At 45.0% G+C, this 21,569-nt stretch overlaps 1 protein-coding gene across 17 annotated transcripts in view; it reads left to right on the top strand.

Annotated features, from left to right (window-relative positions):
- The window catches only part of DENND1A (DENN domain containing 1A), a 476,985-nt gene that overhangs the window by 419,996 nt on the left and 35,420 nt on the right, over positions 1-21,569 (top strand). For all 17 annotated transcript variants that reach the window (XM_084797945.1, XM_084797940.1, XM_084797948.1 and 14 more), the window contains 2 exons: positions 81-137; positions 8,876-9,007. In XM_084797945.1, coding sequence (XP_084654071.1) covers positions 81-137; positions 8,876-9,007 — 189 coding nt within the window. The remainder of the gene's footprint in view (positions 1-80; positions 138-8,875; positions 9,008-21,569) is intronic.

The raw sequence follows: 21,569 nt of genomic DNA, 5'->3' as shown, positions 1-21,569 counted from the left end.
ATTCATTGTGGACTGAAATCAAGCATAGACCCGGCTGGAAACAGAAAGGGAATCTTAACTTAAATTAATTTTTCATGCAGGCAAAAGATCATGCAAAAATGGGAATAAAGGAGGTGAAAAACCGCTTGAAGCAAAAGGTACTTGAAGTTCTTATTCAAAATGTATAAGCACCGTGTATGAAATGCGTGGCCACAAAAAAGTGGGATGTGATCAATAGAGGGCTGTTTGATACAGTGTTGTTAGCACACTTCAAAATGCATTACCAGCTGTCCGGGAGTTTCACACTGTTATAAATATTCACAGACAAAAAATTGTCTTCAAATAACATTAAGACTCCTTGTGGGATTAAACCCACAAAGGCAAGTGAGTTCAGAGTTACCACTGTCTCCCACACTGCCCCCACCAGGCCTGGGGTTTGCAAGTGTCCAGCAAAATTGGCTCACTCATTCGTATTCCCTACCACCCCACCAGTGCTCCATTCCTGCAGCCGCCCTCTGCCCAAGGTCATAACTTAAACCCAAAAGCATGTCCAAAGAAATGACCACCCTGTTTCTAGCACACACATGGCCCCTACATAAACACACACAAAGACACAGTGTGGGCCTCCCCCGACACTGCACAGAGCAAGAGTAGCCTAGCCTATATCTAAGGTACATGCAGGCAAACAGAGGCTCTAATTGTCTCTGTGGTCCATCAGAAAAATTATATGTAGTCACTGTGGCCGAGATTTCCTCAACCTGAGTCCCTGAGGGGTATAGCAAGGTGACCAGAGCTTGAGGGGGGAGGAGACAACACTACTGCAACATGACCTTCGATATTGTGATTGCCACTCTTTGTTAAAGATGGACCAGACTAGGAACTGTCACCCCAAATCCATAGAACAAAGTGTGAGTGAAGAGACTGGTTCACAGGTGAAGTAATTTGCCCAAGGCCACAGTTTGTGAGCCTGGCAGAAACAGGATTAGATTTCAGCTCTGTTGACCTCCACTGTCAGAATGCTTCTACTCTGTACTACCCACTGCTTTCCCCAGACATGTGTTTTCTTTTGTAAAATGTGTCTAGGATCATTTTCCCCACACCCCTAAATGTACCACTATCTTAGCAATTTGTTTTTGTTTTTGTTTTTAATTGAAAGCAGTTTCAACTTTATGAAGTCAGAAAAATCCTCATTAACTTGAAATGGGTCGAAGGAATTGATTCCTTTCTTTTAATTGGAAAATAATTTGCTCTGACTAAGCATTTAAATTCCTAGCTTCGGCTGACAGTAAATGCTTAACAGCTGAGGTTCTCAGCCTGCGATACAAACCCTGTAACACAAATCCACGCAGCCCCCGTGCCAGTCTGTTCACCCTGGCGGACATCGGCAGGTGGGACTCTTTACAGGTGTTATTTGAGTCACTCATCATACCTTTCCAGCTCCTGTGTCAGTCACGTGGAAATGAACTGGAGGGGCCTCCCCCAGTGTATAGATGGCAGGCTGTGGTTGGTTAGTGCATCGCTGAAATAAGCAAAGGCAGGGTCCCTCCTCATGCGCCAGACAAACGGCCTCATGGGTCTCCTTGCTTCTGCTGACCATGAAGCCAGAGTCTGCCCTTCAGAGAGTTCCCTCCCACCACACAGTCTTTCCACAGCAGCTAGTGAAGCTCAGTTTTTTTCATGTGTTTACCCAAAGGCTCATTTACACAATCTAGGTCGTGTTCCTTGACACACTGCACCTTTCCACTCCTTCATAGAATCTAAAGCTGATTTTCTTTCCCTCCCCTTCTCTCTCCTCAGCCCACGCCAGTCTTTTCAAGAATAGCTTCAGGAGATAATGTTCTATACAGAGTGTCAGTGCATCTCAGGTGACACAAATGGTGAAGGCATTTTATAGAAATGTGACTTGTCACCATTGGACTGTTGACAGATCTATTAGTGCACCCTTTTCAATTTTCACTTTTTCCCCCTTGGCTCTTACAGATTTCTACAGACTTGATATTTTGCAGTTGTTCTGGGAAGAGCTGTTTTGTAATTGAAACCCCAGGATTGTTCAGTGCATACAGGCCCCTGGTCTCTGGTGCTCCCTAGCTTTCTTTCTTGAGCTAATTTAGGATTTGGCTTCGCGTGACCTATCTCACTATAGTGGAAAATATTTCCTTGGCTTTTTTTCTCTCCCTTCCAAGACCTGCCCTCTTCATGCAGCATAGAACCTGTCTCTGTGGCTTCCCGAATACAGACATTGCAAGTTTTGTTTCTGCTATGAAATTGAAGCAGTTGCCAGACCCAGTTTTCTAATGCACTGGGTGGCCACCTGGCCTCCCCTAACTCTGCATAGCAATGGTGACCTCACACACATAATCAAGAACCCAATCTTACCCTCTTTGCTCTTACCTTGGGTTTGAATTGCAAATAGAGAACGTGGGGTTGACCTGTAGAGAGGTCACCATGGTGTGTATAGGGTCCATCTCTAATATGGCTGAGCAAGGCCCCTTTTGTATCCCTTGTTCATCTGTGCTATAGATTTTTCAAAGCCTCTGAAATAGCTTTCAGGGTATCTGTGACCATTGGCAAGTGATTGTTCATAGATCCTATAGTGTGGCTTTATTCCATGTCTGCTCTGCTTCAGGCCTGGAACAAAAAAAGAAACATGGAAAACCTATTTCTCTGGATAAATGGAACAAAGTGGCCAAGTTCTGCTATAGCCTGGCCTCCTTTGAGGTTTGACTGCACAGAGTTAGGAAGAAGGAGAAATGACAGGGATTCCAGCCATGGCTTCCTAAGGAAGACAGTGGCACTTCCTGGGAGCATGCCCTCACCAGGCCTGACCTACAGAAGAACATCAACAAGTCGCATTCTGCTCCCCTGGTTCAGGCTGTCCAGAAAATGCCACTTTAAATCCAGTGGGTGCAACAGGCTTCCTCTTCACCCATAGGGAATGCTAAAAATTTGCCACCCAACGGAGCTCTGTCTTCCTCCTGTGTGACCCTTCAGGAAGGAGTTGGCCCACCCATCCCTGCAGCCCCTTGTTTTGCTTTTTTTAAATGACATTTAGAAGGTCAAGTATTTTTTTTCCATTTGCCAACAAATTCCATGTTTATTGGGAAAGTTCGCAAATCCAAGATCCGTGTGCCCTTAAGGAATCCCTGATTTTTTTTTTCTTTAGTATCAAAATGCTTTAACCAAATGGGCCCATTTTGTAGCTATTTGGAAAGTTTCTAAATCACTCCTCTTTAACCATCAAGTTGAGCTTGATTAGTGTCTGTGACTGAAAGGAGCAAATTCACAATTGGCTTGACTTTCTAACTAAATGCTTACAATTGCAATGAAGGGCGTGAGCAAGCATGGGGGGGTGGGGAGAACAGGTAGACTCTTAACAAACAGACATTTCACACTGTATCACACAACTGTCAGCTCTCTGTCTTTAAACACATTAAAATATGCTGCAGCCTCAATCAGCAAAACTCCAATTTTGGCTACTAGTTTGATATCAATATTCATATTTTAATTTACATTTGCTGTTGTGGGAAGTAGGCTGGGAAAAGACAGGTACAACACAAATCTCAAAGTGAAAATAGGTTCTCTCACAGAAAATGAGAAGGTGCTGCCCTTGGCCATACACACCTCCAGTGTCCTTTCATGGGGATGTGGCATTTGGACTTCTGGGGCCAACCAGGAGATTGAGTCTGGTTGTGTAAGACAGTAACTGTTATAATAGTAACGGCCTGGGGGCATTACCAGCCCTCTTTGTTTTCCTCATCTGTAAACTAGGAAGGTGTTTTAGCAGTAGTATTTAGTAGCAATTCCATAAATGAGAGTACATCCTCTCCATTTTTTTGGCCTCATACCTAAAACAGACAGTTTACCCAAATGCTATGGGACCCCCTTCCTTTAAGTTGCTCACATACCCACAAGAGGAATATTTCCAGAAAGTGGCTCTAACACAGCTATATTTCTTTGGCTAAAGCCACCCCATCCTTGCCAACCTCAGCTAGCCCAGCAGAGAGAGGGGTGCTCTAGCCATTCTGTGAGTGCTGGACCCAACTCCAGTTGTGAATGCCTGGCCTGGCCTTGCTTCCCTGCCTCAGAAAGCCTGACCCAGCTCCTCCAAAGGCCAAATAGCCCACTTTGTTCCCCAGGTTCACCCGGCCCTGACTTCATGCCCCTGCCTACTCACAGTCACTCATCCAAGGAGGAAGATCATATTCTGTGCCCATCTTCTCCACAAAGGTAGAGGTTAGCTGTCAAGATTTTTTTATTCCAGGAAGTGCTCTGAGAAGGTATCAGGAAGAGAATTCTGCTCTGCCTAGGGTTGGGGCTTGGTGGTACTCTTTTTGCTCTTAGCTTGTGGTTCCTAGGAAAAATTTGCTACCCTATGGTGGCCTCTTGAGTTGTAGCTCTGTCTTCCACCTGCACGGCCCTTCAGGAAGGAGCTGCACCACCTGTCCCTGCCGCCCCTTGTCCTGCTTTTTTAAAATGACGTTTAGAGGGTCAAGGGTTTGTTTGTTTGCCAACAAATTTTGTGTTTATTGGAAAAATTAGCAAATCAAAGAAGAAAAATAATGTCTCTTTTCATCTGCATTTTTACATGGTATACCCTGAACACGTCCCAGCCTTCTAAAAATTGTATACTCTGGGGAGGCAACAGGAATAGAATTCTCCTCTGTCCCCTCTGACCTGCATAGGGTTGGGGCTTGGTGGTAGCCTTCTTGCTCATAGCCTTGTGCCTCCTAGGAAGAACTTGCATGTGTTTTTTCCATGTGTCTTTGTGTTGGATAGCTCATATATTTTATTGTATTGCCATATAAACACACATACTACACACATGAATGCACATACACACACACTTTAATCAGTTTTATTGTTGGACATCTGAGTTACTTCTAAGTTTCTTCATTTGAAAACATTTCTAGAAATGGAATTAGTGGACCACAGGGCATCCGCATCTTGCAGTATTTTATGTAAACTTCCAATTTGCCTTCCTACCAAGAGGGTATCAGGAGACCATACCCAGTCCCTTAGCTAATGGGTCAGTTAGTTCTTGGGCCACAGTGTCTTTAATCAAGGAATACAGGGTTACTCTTGTGGCTCCTACTCATGCAGTATATGTGCTAGTAGACAGAAATGAAGATGTTCACTGTTTTCATTGTTCTCTTGACCTGAGCTCCTCCCCCTCTGCTCCCTGTGGCATCCTACAAGGAAGCAGATGTCCTTCCCCAGATGGAGAAAATAGTGAAGATGCTAAACATTCAGCGGAGGAACTGTGAGAAAGTATAGAAACATTCGTGTCTTTAGATGTTCTAACTAAATGATACGTTGCTTTTAGGCACCCAGGCACATTTTCCTTTCAAATGTTTAGTTCAGCTTAACAGATTTATATGAGAGCTCTGCTAGACTCAAGAAAACCCAGGTCCCAAGGAACTTACGTTCTGGGACGCTTCACAGTAGATAGCATAGGGCATGGTAGCCTGTGACCAGTTTAGCAAGAAGGGCTTCCAAGGAAGAAGAGGAAATCATTTCTGATACCTTCACTTGGGCTTTTGTTAGAAGTTGATAAGATCTAAATGTCATGAGTCCTTATTTTAGGTTCCGCCACTTTGTAGCTCCGTGGTCTTGAATAGGTTACCCTTTCTGAATCCTATTGCCTCATCTATAAAGAAAGAATTATCCTATATATTTCATGATCATTGTGAGAAGTAAGTATGAGAATGGAAATCAAGAGTGTGAAAAAGTAGCCACTGAGTTAGGTGTCCCCACACAGGGAGCATCGTGTCTTTTACAGGTGGCAGATCCAGCCGGGCGTGATAGCACACGCCTTTAATCCCAGCACTCGGGAGGCAGAGGCTGGTGGATCGCTGTAAGTTTGAGGCCAGCCTGGGCTACAAAGCAAGTCCAGGACAGTCAAGGCTACACAGAGAAACCCTGTGTCGAAAAGCAAACAAACAAAAAATACAGGTGGCAGATCCATCGTCCAGTTTGCATAAGACTGGACTATCTCAAAGCCTCCTTATAGCTCATCTCATTTAAGCTGTTCTCCATGGGCCTTTGCCAAACAACTGGGAATCTCCCTGTTGTAAAAACAAAGAAACTGTTGCAGAGAGTGAATGAATTTGAAAGGTCAGGCAGCTAGTTAATATAACAGATCAAGCTAGAAGACAGCAGTTTTTACTTACTTAAGCTAAGACACTTTCCCCCAAAACTACCATGTATTCTTTTAAAAATAATTGTTTATAGTTTTCTAGTTAATATATTTTCCTACCATGTTACTTTATAGCTCTATTTTTTTTTCAGGCGCGCGTGCATACACACACACACACACACACACACACACACACACACACACACACACACACACAGCCACACACGACGTGTGTGGAGGGGATTATTTTCCTGGACCAAAACTGAGTTTGTTACTGTTTGGCCTCATTCACCCTGTGTTAATCCTCTAGATGCAGGCGCACACACCCCGAAATGCCCCTTTTGCCCTTTTGTTGCTCTCTGACACAGAAGGAGCCCCTCCCCTACTTTGTTCCATTTGACCCAGGCACCTTAGGGCAGCATCTTTCCAAGCAATCCATTTCTAATTGGCTGTCAGCAGCCCCTTTCATCACTGAGCTTTAGCTTAGCTGAGACTGGCCAATCCAGTGTGAGCCACATGACCCAAGACCTGTTTGTAAGGCCAAAAGGCCATCACCTTCCTATATCATTGACCAAGCAGAGATTCTTCTGGGCTGGCTTGTACAGCAGCTGGTTCCTTAGGAAAGGTAGCCAGGAGGTAGGCGAATGTATAACACTGTACACACATACACACATACACACACATATAGGTGTACAGACACCTATATAAAAGCTATGTATTTCGGGCTGGAGAGATGGCTCAGAGGTTAAGAGCACTGGTTGCTCTTTGAGAGGTTCTGAGTTCAACTCCCAGCAACCACATGGTGACTCACAACCATCTGTAATGAGATCTGGTTCTGCAGGCATACACACAGGGAGAACACTGAATATATAATAAATAAGTCTTTAAAAAAGTAAAAGCTGGGGCTGGAGAGATGGCTCAGAGGTTAAGAGCACTGGCTGCTCTTCCAAAGGTCCTGAGTTCAATTCCCAGCAACCACATTGTGGCTCACAACCATCTATAATGAGATCTGGCACCCTCATCTGGAGTAAAGGCATACACCAAACACTGTAAAAGCTGTGTGTTTCATTTCAGTAGATTATTCAGTAGCTAATGATGCTCTATGTTATATTATCTATTTCCTTTTGTCCCTAGCTCCAAAGTCCCCACTTACAGATAGAGAAACTGAGGCTCGGGGATCTTACCTTTGTCTCCTCCTTAATACATACCATATTTTCCAGTGTATAAGATGACCCACAACTTTAACTTTAACTTTTCCAGTTAAAATCTAGAGTTTGCAGACTGAGTTGCTGCACAGGATGTACATTAGAAGAGGGGTAGTCTTATACAGCGAGTATATTCCAAATTCTGTGTTTTAACCGGAAAAGTTAAAGTTGGGGGTCGTCTTACATGCTGGAAAATACGGTAATTAGTTCCTAAGTTACCACTTTTCCTCTGCGTCATGATTCTCTCAGTTCAGTTGAAGAAGAGTGGCCAGTGATCAGAAGTTTCTTACATGCAGAATTTAAGGAATATTCTATTGTCAGAAATGTACAATTGTTTTTGCAATGGAAAGAATTGGGTGTTTTGTTATTTAATTCAGGCTGTGAGGTACTTTGTGGTGAAAAATGATTACCTAAATGTTATATTTTGTACCTTTATTCTCTGACTTCTTCTAAGCAACTTACTTGACCTCAACAAAACACATAATGCTTATTTCAGAAGGGGAGCACATCCGTGTTTTGCCCAGCCCGCACCAATGCTCAGCTGGCAGCCACAGCCAGAGAAGCTATGGCCTGCCCTTTGCACATGGGTAGTTTTCTTAACTTAACTCACCAACCACACAAATAAAATGTAAATGTTTAGGCTTAAGAATATTCTCTTGGTCCTGTAGATACTCTGCAGGTCAGGGAGTCCTTTAGGCTCTTCCACAAATACAAGGAGAAGAGGAGAAGGCCAGGAATGTGATCAGTAAGCAGACAGAGAAAAAAGGCCACACTTGCAAATAATCAAAGTAATGCAAATTAAAACAACAATGAGGTCTAATTTTTCACCTATTAAATTAGCAATACATTTTTTAAATGATAAGGCTAACAAGTACCGTGAAACTGATAACACACCCATTGCGGGTAGTTGGTGTAAATTAGAAAGCAATTTAGTAGAATGAATAAAAAGCCTTAAAAAATGTGTGTTTGACCTCATGCTTTCATTCCTAGGGATTTCCACAAAAACAAAATATAAAAGGAAAGAAAAATGTGACATTTTTTGCTAGCATTTGGAAAGGAAAAATAAAAAACAAGCACCCAATAGTGATGGGATGAGTTATTAAATCAATAGATGTCTGCTCAATGAAAATATTATGCATCCATTAAAATTATTATTTTAATGACTATGTAGCACCATGGTGATGCTTATATTGAAGAAAAACAGGATATAAAATTATGCATGAGCTGTGATTACAAGTAATTTTTAAATGTCTGCATATAGACAAAGTGAACACGTGAAAATGAAAATAGGCATAGAAGAATGTAGAATTAAATAGGGTTTTCCACCACTGTAAATTATTAATGTTTACAGTTTCATGTAGATGGTTAGGCTTCTTTGGTGCTTCAGTATCAGAAGGTGTCTTAATGTTAGCATCTGTTTCTCCACCTCTCCCAGGGATCAGGCTTAGAATAGCCTGGAGGGAGTTCTTAACAGGCCTCTTGGCTTGTGGGGATGAGATGAGAGGGTAAAGGGCCAAGACCCCAGTGTCAACTGCAGACCTTCCTTCCTCTACAGGACATCACCGAGAATGGCTGTGCCTCCTCTGCAGAAGAGCCACTGCCAAAGACCATGCCATCCCCATTAGTGGAGGCCAAGGACCCCAAACTTGGAGAAGACCGGAGACCAATCACAGTCCACTTCGGGCAGGTATGTGCTATGCCCTTCCACAGGGCTGTTGGAGCCTTTTGGTTTTGTTTATATCAGAAGCTGGAGTGTGAGCAGCCCATGAGTTTACACCCAGCAAAGCACCTACATGCTCTTCAAGCTGTCGAATATTTGACATAAACATATTTTAAAGGTGAATTTTCAAAAACTGGATGGGGACAACATGACTTTTGTCATCACTAGCTCCACTGTTAAATGGAGTCCTTAAAGTGTCCACTCTCTCCTCTGACTTCTAGGCTCTACATTTAAGGTGTCGTTAGCTAAGCATCTCATTAGAACACTTTGGCATCCCAGGCCCTTCTTTGCACCTTCAAATAAAAGGCGACATGTAAAGGCTTTTTTTTTTTTAAGTCAATTAGGAGTTCTTTATTAATGTACTTCCTGAAAATCAATATTGGGAGTTTTTGCTTCTCGAGTAAAAACCCATGCTGTGATTCTAGAGATCCAACTCATTTCCAAACTGCTTGCAAGGATCTGAGTGCTTTAAAAAAAATTATCTATTCATTTTATTTTATTTCTTTTCTTTTAAGTAATACATTGTACTCTTCACAGAAATTGAAATTTTCATCCATTTCCTACTATGGCTATATTTTCGGGTTTTTTAATATATTTTCAATCAAAAAGATTAAGTACTCTTCCTTCTCTCTCTCTCTTCAGTCAGCTGCCTCAGTCTTCAAACATAAATGCATTGTGTACAGTGTGTGTGGTTTAATCAGGCGCTTTTGGTATGATTTTGATTCTGAAACACGGCTCCTTTAGTTATAGTTGTAACAAGAGTTTGCAAGGTTTCTTCTTGTTGTTACTTGTTTGTTTTTCTAGTGCTGGGGCTCTAGCCAAGGACCTGGTGCTTGCTCAGCAAGCTCTGTTGTACTACTGAGCTTATTCTTTAGCCATTCAGTAGATGAAGTATGATCAAGCTAGTCTGTATGACTTTTATTTACTCTAAGTAGGTTTGCTATTTCACCTCAGGAAGGACCTAGAATCCTGCATTTAAAACAGTTCTTATTTTGAGAGACATTCATTGAACTACTTAAAAATGGAGCCAGGCCCTCGAGGTGGCTCAGCAGTTAAGATGCCTGCAGCCAAGCCTGAACACCTGAGTTCAGTCCCAGCCACTGCATGGCAGAAGGAGAAAGCCAACTCTTTCGATGTGCCCTCTGGCTTCCACATTTGGGCCTTAACATGCACACGGCCCACATACATAAGCAAACACAATACAAAAAAAATAAAAGTGTAAAAGGGAAAAAAAGATCTAGCAAAACAGCCACTGTGGGTTGTTATTGTAAAGCATGAGCTGACTGCAGCATGGAAATCACTCTTTCCGGGTGCTATGCCCACACCTCATCAGTTGGGGAAATCTGCCTCTTTTCCAATTCTACACTTACATGTAGGGACTTCTGAGAGACTGGCACGTTCTATAAAGCAGGAGCACTGACTAACCAGCCGTTCTGTTCAAAGCACACCGATGTCTGCACCCTGAAAACCTGCCTCCTGCCAGGCCCAGTCCCTGTTAAAGCAATCCTCACCCCAGTTCCTGGCCATGTTTGCTGAAAGCAGCCCTGGTCGTCACCAGTGTGGCATTCCAGAGTCAGCTTTCCTTTGTCCTCATTCCTGCACATGTGAACCTGCCCATGAAAGGAGCCCTCACTGGTGTTGGGAGCCCATTACAGAGAAAGAGGAGGCGGGGGAGAGAGATTTCATGGTGTTAAACATTCCATTTTCAAAACACACAAAAAAGGAGGCCCTATTTGAAATAGAGAGACCTTCTTTCCAATTCAGCAAGAAATAGAGAGATGCTTTAATGTCATTCCCAGCTAAATGCAGAATAACAGTGTGCGTGCTCACACGGGCGGGGGATAAACAATTAAAAAGCCACCCCAAACTCTGTTGAAATAAGAGCTGTCTGTGCCTTCACAGGTCTGCAAACTGGAGAGGATGAAAGTGGCTTTTTTTCCCCGTTTGTCACTTCCCTCACGTGGCTGCCAGCATTATGCAAGTGTACGGGAAGGCAGGAATTTTTTTTTAATGCATGCATGCGGATTAAGGTCAAGCCCCTAGTATCAGCCATGCAGCGGGCTCTCCCTTCCAGCTGCAGCCACAGAGCCTACCCACAGCCGAGAGATGCCTTAATTGAGACGTGCTGTCAAAGTGACAAACACATTTGCATACAGTCTACACTCTATTTATTTTCTCTGGAAAGGTCTACAGTCTGCTGTTGGTTGAACATTCTTAATCAGTTTGCTGTAAGTGAACTGCCAGCTAGCTCACTTGTGCCGGCCCCTTCTTATTAGGTGACAGATTAGCTAGAGTGGGGGTGGGGGGCAGAGAAACCACAGCTATCCCTTCCTTTTTATTTTTTAAATTCTTTCCAGCTTTGCCCCTTGGTGGGTTGTCCTTCAGTCCTTCCCTGCAGTCTTCTCTGATGGGCCATTGGTCGCAGGAGTACAGTTCTTTTGGCCAGCCTGACTTGTAATGGTTCTTTCTAAATGTTTGCTACATTCTTTTGTATTTTCCTTGCTTGACATTCTTCTCTAATCAGTTTGAACCTAGTATGCATCCAAACTGTAGCCTCATCTCATGATGTCTCTAAAGCCACAGACTTAGCATACTAGTCCAGTTTTTTCCATCTGTAATAAAGTTTAAATGTCCACCTATGATTCACCAGAGCTACTCATATAGCCCCAGTATGTAAATTCTCTTCTTGGGGTGGAGGAGCAGACCTCACAACATCTCATACGAAGGAAGGGACCATTGGCCTTGTTTTATGGATCAAGAGCTGAAACACCTGAAAGGACCTGCCCAGACCCACATCACCACAGCCTGACACCCACACTCCAGGCAGCCTGACTAAACCCCAGTCAGATCATACCTGCTAACCCCCTGAACGTTCTCACCCTGGGCTTACATTCCCATGGATTGCTTCAAGTCCACTTACCTCGCTGGAGCAGGCTCAGTAATACTTGACTATAATCCTGGGCCGTGGGAAGCTAAGGGAGGAACAACACAAGTTTGAAACCAGTCTGGGATACATATGATATTCTGTCTCAAAGGTAAATAAACAAAAGGTTCACTTATCTGTCCTGTGAAACCCAGGATTGTTGCTATAGCTACGTTAATCCTTCTACATTACTAAACTAGTGCAAGTACCTAGGTAGGACAGCCCCAATGGACACAGTCCTACAAGGTGACAGCAAAAGGCCCTTTGCACAGTCCTCAGCAGTGGTGGGTGTAGCTGACAAAAGGGAAATTCAGTGCCAAGAGTGGCCACTGTCAGGGAGAAAAGATGGGTTCTCATACGCTGCCCACTGTTCTCTTCCAGGCTGGAACTATGTCTCTATTTACATACATACTTTTTCATCCACTCACCATGTATAAGATAAGTAAGCAGCCAGGCATGGTGATGCATGCCTTTAATCCTAGCACTCAGGGAGGCAGAGGCAGGTAGATCGTTGTGAGTTCAAGGCCAGCCTTGTCTACAAAGTGATTCCAGGACAGCCAAGGCTACATAGAGAAAACATGTCTCAAATAGCAAAACAAAAATGATAAGCATCCGGTCTTACCTTTGTAAGGCATAATAATGGAGACAGGCCTATAAATGGAGAGAGGGAAGTGGGGGGTGGGGGCATCAGAGGACAACTTGCAGAAATCAGCTCTCTCTTTCTACCATGTGAGTCTTGGATATCAAACAAGTTGTCAGGATGGGCAGCAAGCACCTTTACTCACTGATCCATCTTTCCAACCTCTAAAATGCAAACCTTGTAAATGAAAACCAAAGCTAGGAAAGATGTTGGACCCCTGTAATGCTAGCACTTGAGGAGAGATGCAAGGAAGAAGATCAGGAGTTCAAGTCTAGCCTGGGCTACATGAAATGCTGACTTGAAAGAAATAAAGAGTCAAGATGCTCCAGCACACAACAAGAAAATTTGCTCATCCATGTTCATAGCAGCCTTATTCATAATAGCCAGAACATGGAAACAGCCTAAGTGTCCCTCAATAGAAGAATGGATAAAGAAACTGTGGTACATATACACTATGGAATACTACTCAGCTATTAAAAACAAGGAATTCTCGAAATTTGTGGATAAATGGATTGAGCTAGAAATGATCATAATGAGTGAGTTAACCCAGAAGCAGAAAGACTCAAACGGTATATACTCACTTATATCTGCACACTAGCCCAAGGGGCATGTCCCACGAAAGCCTTCACTTACCAGGAAACTGAGACAGAGGGGAGGACATTCTATTGGGACTCTAGATGAGAGAAGCATGGGAGAATGGCAAGGTAGAAGGATCCAGAGGGTCCTAGAAACCTACAAGTAGAACATTATGATAGGCAGATTTGGGCTCAGGGGTCCCGCTCAAACTAAGGCACCAGCCAAGGAGAATACAGGTGGTAATCCTTAAACCCCTACCCAGATCTAGCCAATGGACAGAACATTTTCCACAATAGAGTGGAGAGTGGGATATTACTTTCTCACATACTCTGGTGCCTCACCTTTGACCATGTCCCCTGGAGGGGGAGACCTGGTGGCACTCAGAGGAAGGACAGCAGGTTACCAAGAAGAGACTTGATACCCTATGAGCATATACAGGGGGAGGTAATCCCCCTCAGAATCAGTCATAGGGGAGGGGAATAAGGGGAAAATGGGAGGATACAAGGGACGGGATAACCATTGAGATGTAACAAGAATAAATTAATAAAGGAAAAAAATAATAAAAAAAATTAAAAAAATAAAAAAAGAAATAAAGAGTAAAAGGAGAATATTACCTAAGTCCTAAAGCCAAATGGTTGCTAAAACATAGCTTCAGAGTTTAAAGGACTGAGTTACTCCTCATGGAATCAGTAGACAGTGGCAGAGCTGCCCAAAAGCACTAACAAGGAAGATCTATAGGTCCGCAAGGGAGGAGAGGGCATATCCAGTCCCTTCTCAGATCCCCAGAGAAGAGGTACAGAAACCAGTTTGGCTGTACTGGAATGAGCTAACAGCAACACCTCTGCTTCTCTTAGCTATATCCAACTTTCCCTCCTTGCTAGAGAACTGGACAAATGCTGGCGTCCAGGGACGCGTGCTGCCAGCCCTGGGTGCCTGCTGCCAAGGCTCATTGAGAAAGAAGTGGGACGACCAGTTCTCAGACCTTCCAGACTTGCTTCAGGTTTCCCACAATTTGTTGATCTATAAAATGAGTAATTGCTTATTTTCCAAAGTACAGATTCCAAAAAATACATCTTTTTAAAATTTATTTATTTTTATTTTATGTCCATTGATGTTTTGTCTGCATATATGTCAGTGTGAGGGTGTCAGATCTTGGAGTGACAGACAGTTGTGAGCTGCCATGTGGGTGCTGAGAATTGAACCCTGATCCTTTGCAGAGCAGTCAGTGCTCTTAACCGCTGAGACATCTCTCCAGTCCCTCAAAATACATCTTGATATGTACCTCTCTACTGCTTCCATTTGAACTGAGAATTATGAACTTTTTCGATGTAAAGTTTAAAAGCTGTTTAGAGGCTAGAGTGATGGCTGCTCTTCCAAAAGACCTGAGTTCAATTCCCAGCACTCACACAGAGGCTTATAACCATCTGTGCCTCTAGTTCTAGAGGATCTAACACCCATTTCTGGCCTCCATAGGCAACAGGCATACACATGGTACGTAGACATACAGACAAGCAAAATGCCCATACATTTAAATTTTTGCTTTGTTTTGGTTTTAAGGCAAAATCTCTATAGGTAATTCTAACTATCCTGGAACTGCTTGCCACATAGACCAGGCTGGCCTTGGATTCACTGAGATCCTCCTGCCTCTGCCTAGGATTAAACACATGGACCACCATGCCTGGCTCTTTTATTAAAAAAAAAAATGTTTTTTAAGCTGTTTAAACCAGAATCCCAATGAAGTACCATGTCTTTTACTGCCATGCTGAGCTGCAAATGCCACCCAGCCAACAAATGCCCCCTACACCCTTGGCTCTGAGTGTCCTGAGAAGTCCCTTCTGCCCATTGAGCTTGGAAGTCACACTTAATTCCCCGAAGTTCAGCCATTCCTCATGCACGCCTGCAGAGGTGTCCTATGTTCTCCTGATATCTCAAACATAGACCCCAGTTCAAACATACACTCCCTGCCATACTCCTTCCACAACCTCATCTCCTACCTCAGAACCTGACACCCTGAACACTGCTCAGTCCCCTCCTCTTCATCACCTCCCTCACAGCCTTTGGAACAAATGGCCACTCAGTGCACTGTGCCTCCTGATCGACACTCTTACTGTAGAACCCATATGGCCTTGTAGGCAGCCACTTCACTGCCATGCTCCTAGTGCTCCCTAACAATCCCACCTTCCCCCTTGACACAGGAGGTCCTTCACGTCTGTGTGTTCAAACCCAGAGCAGGTCTTTTGTAAAGCTCCTGGCTCCTGTAGGAAGAGGTGGTTGCTCTTCTCTGTATCTACCCCAGGACTCTGCACACACAGCCTTCTGACTGTTTGTTTAGTGCTTACCTTCCCCCATGAGAACATGAACCTCCTGGGAGTCTGCAGTCTTCAACAGGACCTGGCATGGAGTAGTCTGTAAACACACCGAAGTTTTATTATTACTGTAGATGTTTAAATTGGATCGTAATTAATTGACTATTGTTTGACTTCTCCCTATGTATCCCACAAGGTATTTGGTTTCCTTTCAGTTGCGATACTTACAATTCTGTTCATTTGGGGGAAAAATATTCCATTGGCACTCAAAAACTATTTGCACACTCCCTTTCCATAAATAAGGATCCGTTTCCAAGTCGAGGCAGTGGTAAGAACTGGGAGCCTGTCACATTGTACTGTTTATGTCTTTATGAAGTTCTAAGGTCAATCATAAATGTCCAACTGGTACAACTTGGGGACCAGTCAGAGGACTGAGACACCCTTCCTCTGTACCCAAGGTCACATGGACATATTTTAAGAGAGGGAGAGGAGAACTGTCAGAAAAAGAGGCCCTCATCTCTGAGTTATATGGAATAAAATTGCAAATATCAGGCCTGCAAACCCAGCACTTGGAAGGCTGAGACAAAGATTGCCACAGGTCTGAAGCCAGTCTTGGCCACATAGGAAGACTCTGTCTTGAAAACTACATCTTTGGGGGTTGGAGGTTAGCTCAGTTGCTAAAGTGTTTTTCATGCAAACATGATGATGTGAATTTGATCCCCAGTACCCTTGTACAAAGTTGTGAGGCATGACGGGGGTGGATGGGTCGGTCTATTGAGGTGGATCCTATGGTCTTGCTGGCCAGGCTAGCCAAAACTTCAAACTCCAGGCTCACTGAGAAACCATGTCTCAAGGTAGAGAATAGTTGAGGAAGATACCAGACATTGACCTCTGGCCTCCACATATGCATAGGCAAGTAGGTGTGCATGTCCACACACACATGCACATGCACTACACATACTCCCTCCAACGAGTCAGTCAGTCATCGTAATAAAGAGAGCTCAGATGATGGAAACTCAGAAGGCCTCCTTAAGAAGCACTCCTCTCATTTTCGGGAGCTAGCAGTACTAGAGAGTTCAGCAGTATGAGTAGGGCAGTCATCAAAACTCTGCCTCAGAATAGCACCTGTCAGACTACAGCAGTTCCACTCACTCAGGTGAAGGATGGTTGCAGAAAGTGGAGGTGACAGTGCATCTCCCCTGACACCACCCTCCTCTTGGGACCTAAGGGCCAGAGCATCAGGTTGAACCATCTTACTGGCTGGTTTTAAGAGCAGCTGAGGGAGAAGAATAGCACTGAGCTTCTGACTAGCTACCAGGTGCTGTGCTGAGACCTGAGGTCTCTGCTCTAGTGTCAGCTGCCACTGCCATTGCAATGGACTAAGCCATGTGATCCACCAGGCCATCTTGTTGGGGAGGGGTCTCAAGGCTTATCTCCCTTAGTGAGAACAGGACAGGCATGGAGATAATGAGGACTTGGGCAGGGGTGTGCAGCTCAGAGGCAGAAGTCAGCGTTCGTTTCAGGCCATGTTATGGCCTAAAGCTTAGCTCTCCTCCAGCTCCGCTGAGAACACAGCGATTTCTTATTAGTGCACACCATTAATCCGGTGCAGAAGCTGGGCCAGTGGCCCTGGATAGCGGATGTTGGACCACAGTGAGGCTTTGTTTCTGGTTACTTTCCAGACCTCAGGCCCTCCTTAACATTTCTGTGCCTCACTTGGTGCTAAAGCAAGGGCACTGGTATCCTGCACCTGGTGGAGACACCATAACCCAAATCCACCAATAATCACAGAAGCATGCTGGGTACTTTCCTGGTGGTTGTGAAGGAGATGAGTACAGAGCCACGTGGGTATGTGTAGGAGTTGATGGTATTGGCCAGGCCAGGTACCAGGTCAACTCTGAAGACAAGGAAGGACATATATTAGGAATTTATGTTGATTGGGGTATGTGGACAAGCAAGAGATATAAAATCCAAAAAATAAATTGTTGGCTCATATCAGCTGTGATTGTGGTTCAACTCTGGTATCAAGTCAAGTTAGCCAGGCCTTCCCCCACTTTTTCAAGGACCACTATCAACAGACTCTCTTATGTGGTGGTCATATGACTTACCACTGCAGAACACAACCTTCTAGCTATAGCTTCCACATAAGGTATGACCATGACTAACTGAACCAACCAGCTTGAATTCTGAGCCTTTCTCTCCTAGCCAGCCACCATGGCTGAGGGTCTCCTGCCTGTTGTGAATAAATCCCATGAGTGCACACACCTCAGAGATAAAGAACCAGTAGCTCCTGTAAAGGAGCTAGAAGGTTGTTCTTAAAAGCAGGACTAGATCAAACTAATAATGTGCATAAGGCCCAACAGAAAATTGTCCTCACCTTTTATCCTGTTCCAGAGAAAAGTTCATACCCAGAGCTGAGGTGAACCTATGATCAGAGGAGCATGCAGAGTCATAGGCAAACATCAAGTAAAACTCCAGATTTAAGGAGGCAGAGGCAGGTGGATCTCTGAATTTGAGTCCATCCTACAGAGCTAGTTCCAGGATAGCCAGGACCACATAGACAAACCCTGTCTCAAAACAAAAACAAAAATAGCAAAAAACAAAACAAAACGAAGCCAACCAAAAGAAGGCGTGGGGGCGGGGGGCAGCAGGGAGAGATAGAAGGAAGAGGACAGGCATGCAGATATGTCAGTGTGTGCCAGCCAGGGAGATTAGAACTGGGTGTCTCAGATGAAAGACTTAAGCCTGCTTCCTTCAGATGGAGAGTGGCAGGTCAGAAACAGTCATAGCTAGGAGTGGGAAAAAGCCATGAACCAGGTCATGGGTGCTGTGCCAATCTGTGAAATCAACCATTGCAGTCAGTGTGCCCCTTACTTCACAGAACCCCCAATCCTGTGGCTGCTGATTCAAAGTCATCAAGCTAAGAGGCATTCCCAAGGCCTTGTCTGCCATTTGCATTTAAATCCCAACTGTTTTAGTTTAGGCCTTGTTCCCTATCCAATCCATAGGAGGGACCCATTACTTTCTCAGAGTCAATATGATCATGTCACTGCAACCTGGGTGCAGTGTTCAGTAGCCCTCTCACTCTGGACCAGATCCTTTAACCTAAGACCAATGGGAGCAGCTTCTTCCAGCTGTGTCTTACATACCTGGGGAAGGCTTCAAGCCGGAGAAGCTACACATGGCTGCTGTTTAAGCCATCCTAGGATGGGTAATTGACATCATGTGGAGGCCTAGACTCCCCACCCCTGTCCTAGGTAGCCCACACTTGTTCTGTCCAGTGCCTACACTGGAGAGCACTTGCCTTTTAAACTGTTGCATTAGCCCAAGGTCTAGCCTCCAGAAAGGTCCAACTAAACTACCAAGTAATAGAATCTGAGCATCTTAACTGGTTGAAACTCTTGTTCTAAGCAGGAAGAAGGCCTGAATGGGCCCTGTGTCTGGGAACTGTGTTTTGTCCTCCCTGCCCATAGATGGCATCCTTCCAAGGTGCTGACATGACCTGGTGCAGAGCCCTAGGGCTGATGTGCCTGCAGTTTCTAGCACTACTTTTGTTCTGACATCTCCTAATGACACTCTCTTTTCTCCTAATTTTATGTGTGTGTATGTGTGCCTAAGTGTACATGCACACCATGTACATGCAGGAGCTCGTAGAAGTCAGAAGAGGGTGTTAAAGCCCCTGAAACTTAAGTTGCAGACAGTTGTGAGCTGCCTTCTGGGTGCTAAGAACCAACCCTGGGTCCCCAGAAAGAACAGTAAGCACTCTTAGCCACTAACTCTCTCCAGTCCCTCCAAATGTCTATTTCTACCTTCTTTCTGTTTCAGAAGTTTCAGCTACTATAATGGCTTACTCTGTCCTTGGACTTCTAACACTGCTACTCCCTAGCTCAAGCAAGGGGTCAGTGCAGCAGTCCTCTGCACCCCAGGGGCATTAGAAAACCCTGCAAGGAGTGACATGAGCCCTCCAGAATGTGCTTCCCAACCCCACTCTGGGTTCCCTGTATAAGCAGAATAGCACACCAGTCTTCACTTCTGCCAGTTCCTGCTTACTCGGTAAGACTCTGTAGGGCTCCCCCTACACTGGCCTAAGTTCTTCCTTCTCTCTAACCCTGGGCACATTGTATCCATTTATTTACCAGCTCTTTATGAACATCTGCTCCAGGCCAAAACTCCAGGCTAGGTGTAGGAAGAACCCCGATATGAATCAGCTCCTACCATCTCCACCACCAGGAATACCTTTCCTCTTCTGCTGTATCCCACAGAATCCCATAGCCCTACCCAAGCTCCCCTGCTCCACTAAGCTCTCCCGGGCTTCTCCCAAGGCACTCTGGTCCAGCTCTGTCCATGCCAGCTACTTCCTGCTGATAATTTAATAAGGTATAGTGTTGGCTTCATGGCTATATCTGGCACAGACAAGCCCCCCTTGAGAATGTGGGAAGTGACCTGGAGCTGAGTGAGGAAAAGGAGCTGCAGGCCTGCCCGCCTTGTGCCTTGAGTGAGCCATACCCATTCAAGGAAGCAGAAGCCAAGCATGAGAGGAGTTTGTTCCCTGGTGCCCAGTGCTCATATGCTCCAAAAGCCCCTTGTGTACAGCAGTGTCCCTAAGCCCAGCCCCACTCAGCAGCATGACAGTAGGGTGCCTTTGCCAGGACACCGTCCAGGACCTAAAAACAGCATTCCTTTAAGGCCTGTGTCAGAGCCACCCCAAGTCCAGCTCCTGCCATGAAGATATTGAAACTAGAAGGACAAGAGCAGGAAGTCTGATTCAGTGAGACCAGAGGAGGCATCAGATTAGAATCCTCGGGGCAGAGGTGGGAAGAGGGGTCACCTTGGTATCCTTGGCTAGGCCAGAAGTTCTGTCCAGTGGCACTGTATGTGTCCAGGAGCTACCCATGGCACATTCCCCCATCCAACCCTCATTTGGACACTGCCTATGGACCAGGGAAATTATTAACCTGTCCGTGCTCTTGAGAAGGGAGTCACAGGACCAACCAAGAGATGTAGTGTAAGAAGGGGTCAGGTGCACTGAAGAGGCTCTTGGATAGTGTGGACCTGCTGTGCTGGAGCAGGCACCCTCCAAGCCTCATGGCACTTAACCTTCTCAACAGCCCTACACACTGCATGCAAGTCTTTTTCCTAGAGAGGTCAAGCAACCTGACCAAGGTTGTAGAGTAAGTGGCAAGACAAGCACTCAAACTAGGCATAGCCATCTGAGCCAGAGTCTGGGTTCTCCTCACCTGTCACCAAGCCCTCCTCATCACCTTTACCTACTTCCCCAGGCATTTGGTTGACTAGAAAAGGTCAAGGTCACTTTGCTGCATTTCTCCCTTTCCTGCCTAAGACTCATGCCGTCAGCCTGTATGTGGAGCTTTACTTTGTCCCAGCACCAGTAGCTTTAACACAGGAATTTTCTGAATGCCCACCAGGTGCCTGGCAATGTGCTCAGAAAAGACTCAGGTGTTCTCGTGCCCTCTTCCCCACCTGGCAGAGCTGGGAGGTACCAGCAGTTTCCTGTATCCAAGGCTGCATGCCAGCCTCCTACACACATCACTCCCATCTTAGGAGCAGACAGTGTGAGGCCAACACAACACTAATTCTTTCTAGACCTCATGAACTCACTCCTTCACTCATCAGACACACTTGAGGTGTGGCAGGGGCTGAGGCCCCTGGGTCACAGAGAATGAGATGTTTCCTCCCTCCATGGTTCAATGGCTGGGAGAGTCTGTCCACAAACACCACAAAGAGAAAATGCTAATGGGCACAAGTGTACTGGCCATAGTGGGCACAAGTGCAGGAGTGGAGAACAGAGTAGGCATCTTAGAAGAGGGAACATCCTAGGGACTAGAGAGATGGCTCAGAGGTTAAGAGCACTGGCTGCTCTTCCAGAGGTCCTGAGTTCAATTCCCAGCTACCACATGATGCCTCACAACCATCTATAATGTGATCTGATGCTCTTTTCTGGCCTGCAGGTGTACACGCAGGCAGAGCACTGTATACATAAATAAATCTTTAAAAAGAAAAAGAGGAGGAGGAGGGAGCAGAGCCAGGGTGGAGATGAGCATTCCAGACAAGGGAATGAGACTT

Source organism: Acomys minous, assembly GCF_964271855.1.
Source record: "Acomys minous genome assembly, chromosome: 10".
Classification (NCBI taxonomy): domain Eukaryota; kingdom Metazoa; phylum Chordata; class Mammalia; order Rodentia; family Muridae; genus Acomys; species Acomys minous.
The sequence above is the reverse complement of the archived record's forward strand: the minus strand, read 5'-3'. Positions and strand labels throughout refer to the sequence as shown.